The sequence below is a fragment of the Cynocephalus volans genome, chromosome 14 (assembly GCF_027409185.1).
Source record: "Cynocephalus volans isolate mCynVol1 chromosome 14, mCynVol1.pri, whole genome shotgun sequence".
Taxonomy (NCBI): domain Eukaryota; kingdom Metazoa; phylum Chordata; class Mammalia; order Dermoptera; family Cynocephalidae; genus Cynocephalus; species Cynocephalus volans.
This window is the reverse complement of record NC_084473.1, coordinates 58,137,528-58,147,168: the sequence shown is the minus strand read 5'-3', so window position 1 is coordinate 58,147,168 and position 9,641 is coordinate 58,137,528. Positions and strand designations below refer to the sequence as shown.

General features: G+C 37.7%; 1 protein-coding gene across 1 annotated transcript; it reads left to right on the top strand.

Moving 5' to 3' along the window:
- Nucleotides 1-2,398: 2,398 nt before the first annotated feature.
- On the top strand, nucleotides 2,399-2,590 carry LOC134363420 (large ribosomal subunit protein eL39-like). Its single transcript, XM_063079029.1, has one exon. The coding sequence runs from the start codon at nucleotides 2,435-2,437 to the stop codon at nucleotides 2,588-2,590; it is 156 nt and encodes a 51-aa protein (XP_062935099.1). The 5' UTR covers nucleotides 2,399-2,434.
- The last annotated feature ends 7,051 nt before the right edge of the window (nucleotides 2,591-9,641 follow it).

Here is a 9,641-nt window from a genome sequence, read left to right as displayed (position 1 = left end):
GAGAAAACGATAAAGCAAATGTGGAAAATGACCAGCACACACCAATAAAGAAAATAGAAAAAGCATTATTTTATTTTATTTATTTTGCAGCTGGCTGATATGTGGATCAGAACCATCGACCCTGGTCTTATAACCCCACGCTCTTACTTACTGAACTAACTGGCCAGCCCTCAGCATTATTTTATTTATTAAGTTTAAATGTGAAGCATTTACATGTTTTGTACAATTGTTAAAAACAAATGTTAATATATTAGTAGTCTCCAGTGTGATGTAATATATTGCATATTTGAATGTGTATTAGGTTTTATTTTCAATTTTTGAAGAAAATTCCCAATTTGGGAAATCCCAAATCTAGGTGATCAAAACACTTTTACCCCCAAATTATTATTTTTATATTGCCATAAATGACAATATTAAGATCCTTGATGAAATTTTGAATAAACTCTTGATTAGAATAATGTTGTATAAATGTTAAATTTCTACTTTTTGTGGTTGTGTAAGAGAAACAATCTTGCTTATTAGGAACTATACACTAAAGTATTTAGAGGTAAAAGGGCATCGTCCTATGTGTATCATGTGCGTCAAACTGTTCAGAAAAAAATTATATATATGAGAGGGGTCTTCAAACAGTTAATGGAAGGATTCATATTATCTTTTAATTCATTTTTCCATGAAATTTTTGAAGTACCCTTGTATATATGAAGAGAGAGAGGGAAAATGATAAAGCAAATATAGTAAGTATTAATGTCTGGGGAATTTTGGTAAAGGAAATTCTTTGTACTATTCTTGCAACACTGAACTGTAATTATGTCAAAAAAAAGTTAAAAACAAATCAATAATGTCAAAATATCAATCTGCAACCCATATATACGTACAATTATGTGTCAATGAAAAATAATTTTTAAAAACTACAAAAAATAAATAGATGCAATTAAATCTAAAAAAAATCAATAAAATCACTTTTGCTTAAATTACATGTGATGGGGTGGGGAAAAGGTTTGGAAGGGAATGATCAATAGGCTAGTTAAGAAAATAAAAATAAAATAAAAGAAGAAAACTACACAGTGTTGGTGCCTTGCAGCTGATGACTTGGGACAGTACTACCTCTGCTGAGATCTTCAGCTTTTCACACACAAACCTCTGGAAAGTGAGGATGGAAAAGAAGAGTCTACCAGGATTGGCAGAGCATTCCAACATTCTTAGTTGCCCTCTCTAGTGGCAAGTCTTAAAATGAAAATCGCCAGACCAGGAGAAGAATTTAGAGAAATATAGGACAATTATAAATGCAAGAAGATGAAGGAAATATAATTCACTTGGCAAGTGGGGAGGAGGGGACACTGTTAAATGATCTACTAAGTGTGTAAAAATGTGGGATGATGCTTAAAACCCCGGGACTAGTCTTCATAAATTCAAAGAGGCCATCGGCATGTTGTAAATTAAATTTCCTGAATGACCATCCGGAATTAAACTAGTACGCAGTATGTGCGAACTTCATGCAGGGGCCAAGGGCTTTGTCTGCTGTGAATTAATCATAACATTAATCCATATGTTTTCTCCACAATCAAGATGAAATTCCTGGGAGCAAGGCTCAAAAATTATGTCAAACACTACTTACCAATCTATCAGAAAATGACTAACACCCAGGGATAAAGTACAAAGAAAATGTACTGGCAATTTACTAAAGAAAAAATGCAAAAGACCCAAAAGGATATTTTTTAAAAACTTCCCTAATAAGAAAATAAATACAAACTAAAGATGGAGTACTATTTTTATCTATCAAATTGGCGAGTTGGTTTTTTTACATTGCAATACCCAGTGTTTATAAATGTATGACAAAGAAATGTATATACTTGATATATACATCAAGAAAGAGCATAAATTAGTACAATCTTTCTGGAATGTAACTTAGCAATTTACATAAAAAGACATAGAATTTTGCATACTTCTTTGACATGGAAATTCTACTTCTAAGAGTTATTCTTTAAAAAATAACCATTGATATCCCAAAAGATTTTGCCACAAGGATTATTTATAAAATGGAAAAATTAGAAACAGCCTATATTTCCACAATTGGCTAGTTAGACCAAGGTGTATGCGTAATATGGAGTACTAAGCAGCCATTAGAAATGACATAAAGAAAGAACAGTTTTAGGGCAGGGAAAAATATTCTCATTATGTTAAGTAAGAAAAAGTGGATTTATAAAAACAGTAATATAACATTTTAAAGAAAGCTTATTGTGCATAGTTAAAAGACTGAAAGAATTTACACTAAAATGTTACATCTGGTGATCTACAGGTGTTAAGATTATGGACAATTTAAATGTCCTTCCTCTTGATCATTTACGCCTTCTAAATTTTCTTCAATAAACAATACTTGCTCACTCTCTCCCTTTCTCCGCCATCGTGGTGTGTGCGGTGGCCTCCCTTCCTCACCATGTCTTTTCACAAGACTTTCAGGATCAGGCTATTACTGGCAAAGAAACAGAAGCAAAATCAGCCCATTCCCCAGCGGACTCAGATAAAAACTGGTAAGAAAATCAGGTACAACTCCAAGAGGAGACACTGGAGAAGAACCACACGGGGTCTATAAAGAATTGCACATGAGATCACACACATATTTACCAATTGATCAATGTCACTGTCATCTTACCATATCAAATGGAAAATCTAGACAGTTGGACATGTTTTACTGGGGAAATTGTTTTTGTTTCTATGCTCTACACAAGTAGATTGATTCCGTAATAAATATATGAAAGCTTTTGTTTGAAAAAAAAACCAAAACTTGTTTTTTAAAGTATTCGTTTGTTTTTGTTGGCTGGCTGGTAGGGGGATCCAAACCCCTGACCTTAGTGTTAAAACACCACGCTCTAACCAACTGAGCTCACCAGCCAGACTCTTGTTCTTAGTTACAGACCAAACTTACAGAAAAAGACATTGGAGATTTTGTCAGAATAGTGAGGTCTCTGCTTGCTCTCATGCTTTTCCCCTTTTAGAAAGAGCTAGGTTGGATCCCTGTACCGGCCAGCAGCAAAACAAAACAAAAGAAAGAAAGAGCTAGGGATGCTCCTTGTGAGTAGGAGGAAGCACAGAGGGGATGCTGGGGAAGCTGAGGTCCCCATCCCGGTAGACCAGTGTCAATTTGGACAAGTGGAAAATTCTGAGGAATTTAGGAATTAGCAGAATAAAGAAAGGCAGACAATGGTCATAGGAATTCTGGGATGCTCCCTGATTTAGAAAAAGGACACAGGTCTTTGTTTTTAAAACATTGAAATCAAGGATGAAAGTACAAAGAGTTACTCCTGGTATAAACCCTGAGTTCAATAGATAAGCCAGATCTTCTCATCTAAACTTTAGTTTAATTAAATTTATTTTTTCTAAATTATGTTGCTGAAGTCCAAAAATGATGTTAAGTGCCCTAAACCTTGGAGACTATTCACATGCTTAACCATGAGATCATGCATAAGAAAAACTGAGAGATTTTCTTAAAAATTCATTTGAGTAGAATCTGACTTCAACTAGTGCTTATTTATAGGAACTTTTAAAGGACAGAGAGAAGCAATACAGTTCACTGGGGTCAGAAAACTTCCCTGTACCATTCATTTTCTGCTTGGGCCTCTGAGAGACCCCAACTCCTCAAATCCCAGACCCTCTTCCTTTTTAGGGCTCTCAGAGGTAGGATGCTGAAGGGCAGGGCCCGTCCTAGATACCCTGAGAATTATAGCCCCAGCACAAACTTCTACCCAGAAAGTGGGTTGGTAGAAAAATCTGCATTTCAAGTTTGGTGGAAAAATCTCCATTCATACTGAACTGTAACCAAAAACCAAAGTAATTTAAACATCTTGGAAGAGATATTACAGACTTCCCAAAAAAATGCTTGAAGGAATCAATTTTCCAAAGTTGAAATTGTTACCCTCAATCCAGAAAATCTAATTTCATGCTTCCAGATGGATATTATGGGCATTGCTTTGTTTCGCAGGGCACACATAACTCTAATTATATGGAAACAGTTCACCAAGGAACCACATGGCAACCACCATGAAGACTGACAGTGATTATCAGCTCCTTTCTGTTGTCTAAATCACAGCCACACAATAAAATATTAGAATTATAAATAATGTTCTAATTAATCTGTTAACTCTTCGAGCAGTGTTTTACTAGGTGTATACTGGGAGAGGAAAATGTCTAATCATAAAATTTTCAGTTTCCCCAAACAAAAGGACTTCAAAACAAAAGAAGAAATGCTAAGAAACCCTATATAGCATCTAGCTAAAAATTCTGAACTGCCTGTTTTTGCCTTAAGAAAACTGTAAAATATTAGACTTCCAGCTTTGGGGACAATGGACCCAGGAAGTTAGCCAACTCTGTTAATTTTGCTCATTCAATCAAAATATAATAGACCCCAACCTGTGAAATAGAATCAGTAAAAACTGATTTGACAATTGAAGTGATTGCTGTTTAAGTCTGCCTCAGGAGCTTTCTCTTGAAACTGCTTTCACATTTTTCCCAGCTCTCTAGATACTTTTTATTCAACAAATATTTGTATTAAGTGCTTACTGTGTGTCAGGTAAGGAGATGCCTAGAAAGTTTCTTTGATCTTCCCAATCATCTGGTGCAGTGCTGGGCACATAATTCATCTAAGAACCAACATGGATCATGAAAGAAAATTTAAGATCATTGCCATAAGAGTTATGCCAGCTATTTCAGCCACTGATTATATTAAGCAGTTGGATTATACTCTCTGAGTGTCTACCCCGGCCAAGCACTGTGGATCCACTGAGCCAGTCGAGTGGGCATTGAGCTGTTTAGAATGTGGCTTCCAATTTGCAGCTGCATACATTCACAGGGCACCAGACATTGCAGAAAGACCTGCACCATGCATTTGCAGGAGAGTCAAGGACTGAAAAACATAATTCCAATGTTGTAAGAGTTTATGGTCAAGCTAGGGATTAAGAATTTTGGTGCTTTTGGTTAGAGCACAGCCATGTAACACCAAGATCAAGGGTTCAGATCACCATGCTGGCCAGCCACCTAAATAAATAAATAAATAAATAAAATCTTTAGGTGGCTTCTCACTGCACTGGGAATAAAGTCAATACCTAAGCAGGCCTGCAAAGGCAGCATGAAGGTCTGGCCCCTTCCTACCTCTTCAGTCTCATCTGCCAGCTCATGGTTCAGGCCTTTACAGGAGCCTTCCCTAGGCCTGGAGCATGTCCCAACTCCCTCCCTAAACATCCCTCCTCATTGAGGGCTCAGTTAAAATGTCACTGACTCAGGAAGGCTTTCTCTGGCCACCACATGTAAAGGAGATTCTCCGTTCTTAATTCTATATCTCAACACTTTGTTTCCTTCATCTCAAGTATCACAATTTTTAATGATTGTATCTATTAGTCTTTCAGCTTGTTCTTTGCATCTGCCCTGGACTGTGAGCTTTGTGTGGGTAGGGTCTTTTCAGCCTTGCTCACCACTGTATCCTCAGCTCCAAACACCTGGCATAAAGCACTGTACTAGCACATAATAGAGGTTCAATAAACAAGTGTTAAGGCTGGCCGGTTAGTTCAGTTGGTTAGAACTCAGCCTTATGATCCCAAGGTCACAAGTTTGGATCCCCATACAGGTCAGCTGTAAAAATAAATAAATATTAAAACAGTAAATGCTTAGATTCCAAACAAGTCAATCAAGGGGCTGCCCAGTTAGCTCAGCTGCTTAGAGTGCAGTGTTGATAACAACAAGGTCAGGAGTTCAGATCCTTGTACTGGCCAGCCACCAAAACAAAAAACAAAACAAAAAGCAAATCGGTCTCTTCCATTCCTCTTTATATTTGCTCAACCTCTTCCTCCAAGGCCCAGCTGAAAGGCCAACTTCTATAGGCATCTACCCTTGATGACTTTTTTGCTGTATATTTCTGTCTGAAAAACTTTCCTCACACCTAGTCAGCTCCTTCTTCCAGTCCCCATGACAACCATTTTAACCCTTCATCAGTCCTCCTTCAAGCTCCCAACCCTATCACCCCCTGGAAAGAATTTCTCTCCTCACTTCGAAAATAGAGGCCTCAGTCAAGGTCCTCTCAGCCCCTGCCTCCTTCCCACCATGGCCCTTCCCACCGTGGCTGCTCCCACACCCACACCACTTCCTTCTGCTTCATTCTCACAGTAAGACCGTTCCCCAATAAGTACTTGAACCCCCTGCCATCCCAGTTCTTTAGGGCCCTCCCTCTATCAGTCTACCCCCTCCACTATAACAAACATAACAAAAAATTTTTCATTTTAACCTTTTTTAATTATGCAGTTTGGTAGTATTAAGTATATTCACGTTGTTGTGAAACAGATCTCCAGAGCTTTTTCATCTTGTAAATCCGAAACTCTGTACCCATTAAACAACTCCCCTTTTCCCCCTCCCTCTAGCCCATGATACCCACCAGTCCACTTTCTGTTTCTATCAGTTTGACTACTTTACATACCTTATGTAAGTGGAATTATATAGGATTTGTCTTTTTGTAACTTTTTGTCTTATTTCACTCATAATGGGGATTCATAATATCCTCAAGATTCATCAATGTTGTGGCATGTGGTGGAATTTCCTTCCTTTTTAAGGCTGAGTAATATTTCACCATTTGTACATACCATTGTTTATCCATTCATCCATTGATGAACATGGGTTGCTTCCATCTCCTGACTATTGTGAATAGTGCAGCTGTGAACATGGATGGGTACATATCTCTTCAAGACCCTATTTTCAATTCTTTTGGGTATATACTCAGAAGTGAGACTGCTGAATGATATGGTAGTTCTATTTTTAATTTTTTGAGGAACCACCATACTGTTTTCCATAGTGGTTGCACCATTTTACAATCCAACTAACAGTGCACAAGGACTTCAATTTCTCCACATCCTTGGAAATACTTGCTATTTTCTGTAGCAATCCTAATGAATATGACATGATAACTCATTATGGTTTTGATTTGTATTTCTCTGATGGTCAGTGATGTTGAACATCATTTCATATGCTTGTTGGCCATCTGTACATCACCTTTGGAAAAATGTTCATTCAAATCTTTTGCGCATTTTTTAATTGGATTATTCAATTTCATGTTGCTGAGTTGTAAGAGTTCTTTATAAAAAGAACTATGATTTGCAAATATTTTTGGATATATGATTTACAAATATTTTCTCCCATTCCATAGCTTGCCCTTTCTCTATTGATTGTATCCTCGGATGCACAAAAGTTTTTAATTTTTTTGGTTTTTGGCAGCTGGCTGGTGCAGGGATCCAAACCCTTGGCTTTGGTGTTACAACACTGTGCTCTAACCATCTGAGCTAACCATCCAGCCCAATCTATCTTTCTGAAAAACACATCATTAATCTCCTACTGTTCACCCTGAGTGAAAATGGACAAGATAAGTCCTATAAATTAGGATAACTTGGGATAGTGTGGTTGTATATTCTCAGGCATATGAAAGTTTTTAAAAACAGCATATTTTTCAGCCAATAGAATTGAGTAAAAGTTAAGAAAGGAAAAACAGAATGAGCTAGGTTCTAGTAAACTTAAAACACATTTATCTAGGGCCGGCCCGTGACTCACTTGGGAGAGTGTGGTACTGATAACACCAAGGCCATGGGTTTGGATCCCTATATAGGGATGGCCGGTTAGCTCACTTGGACAGCGTGGTGCTGACAACACCAAGTGAAGGGTTAAGATCCCCTTACCGGTCATCTTTAAAAAAAAAAACACATTTATCAGTAACTTTTCTTTATTTTTTATTTCTACACATATTCCTCACACACCCCTGCCACCCCTCCTTCCCATAAAAGTATGCAGCAAGCCATTTTCAAAGCTGAAAAAATAACTCTAAGACCTCACTAGCTTAGAGTTATAGTTATAGTTTTGTTAACTTTGTTAACTATGTTAACTTTTGTTAACTTTAGTTAACTTTTGTTAACTATGACTATAACTTATAGTCATAGTTTTGTTAACAACCTCTGATGTGGGTTTGGACATTAGTTAAAATCTGAAATGGAAAACATCCTTGATACATTTATTCAGCTGTGGGATAGAATTTTCAATGAATAAGGAAATATTTAGGAAAATCAAATCTGTGTTTTTTTTAAGTTGCTAAAAACAGTAAAGTACATGATAAAAGACCTATTGAAAAAGAACAACGTCTTAACCTCAATCACATGGGAGACAGAAAGCAACAGCCGCCGAATTCTGTGACGTTCTGATCCCAGTTAGTCTCTGTGAATAAAGCCTCACGGTCACAGATTCATCTCTTTCATATCTACCTATGTCAGAAAGCTTATGGTTCTGGTTGATTTCATTCTTCGTTTCTTTCTTTTTTTTTTTTTTTTTTGTGGTGGCTGGCTGGTATGGTACTGGGATCAAATCCTGGACCTCAGTACAACCAGCACTACACCCTAACGAACTAAGCTAGCCAGCCAGCCCCTGGAGGTTACAACTTTCAGTACAGTCAATTGCATTTTTCTTGGTAAGGCCATACTTAGAAGGTGACAACTGAGTCAAAATCCTAAGAATGTGAGGCATTCTGTGGATTTCTGTGGATAGAAGGAGCAGCAAGTGCAAAGGCCCTAAGGTAGTAGGTGGGCTTGAGGAGGAAGTGCAAGAAGCTAGTGCGGCTGAAGGAAGTAAATAGGAGAGCAGAGCAGAAAAGTTCAGAGAGTGGAGGGTTCAGCCAGAGAGGAGGCTGTGAGGGGCTGGACAGTGACCTGTGACTGAATTCATTCATTTCTGACAATTAAACAATACTCTTTTCTCAGGGTTGCTGTGAGGTTTAAATAAACTAATGTATACAAAAAGTGCCTGTCAAAGAGTAGGCCCTCAGTGGACAGAAATAGATCTAATTGTCTGCAAGTCTTTGCAGCTATTTTTAGGTTGGGGACTTGCTTTTTCCTAATAATTTATTCCCTGTGATTAGAGAAATGTCTCTATTCTGAACCATCTTCATAGGAAAAAATACAAACATGTAGCTGATATCAATGAAGGTGTCGGCCCACATCCCAGAGCTGATTTTTTTAATATCTAAAAGAGATTAGGGCTGGCAGGTTAGCTCAGTTGGTTAGAGCATGGTGTAACAACACCGTGGTCAAGGGTTTGGACCTTCTTACCAGCCCTAGAAAAGAAAATCAATGCAGCAGCCCGTGCTCAATTCCAGATTCTAGAGGTCACAACTACTTTCAGAAAGCCCGTGCTTTCTTAGGCCTAGAACAGCTTTGCTGTTGTATCAACGGATAGAAACCTAGATGGATTGAGTTAATTTTGCTATCATCAATCCATCAATCAGAGGTCTGTTAAATATTAATGCATCAGACCAAGATGACCTCAGCTTCTCCAAGAGGCATCCAGGTAACACACACAATTCAACCACATCAGCAACTAGAACTAACCTAAACACACACACACACACACAAACACACACACAAAGCTATATTGAAAGAGGATTAACTGTGTTAGGGCAGTGAGATTATTTTTATCCTATTTTTCCTTTTTTTTTTCTTTTTGGCAGCTGGCTGTCCTTGACCTTGGTGTTATCAGCACCATGCTATCCTATTTTCCAAGTTATTACTTTTTTGTTTGTTTTGGGTTGTTTTTTGGCAGCTGGCTAGTACAAGGATCTGAACCCTCAAATT

What these genes read in the sequence shown, in the direction of transcription:
- LOC134363420 (XM_063079029.1), top strand. Translation starts at nt 2,435, where the DNA reads ATGTCTTTTCACAAGACTTTCAGGATCAGGCTATTACTGGCAAAGAAA.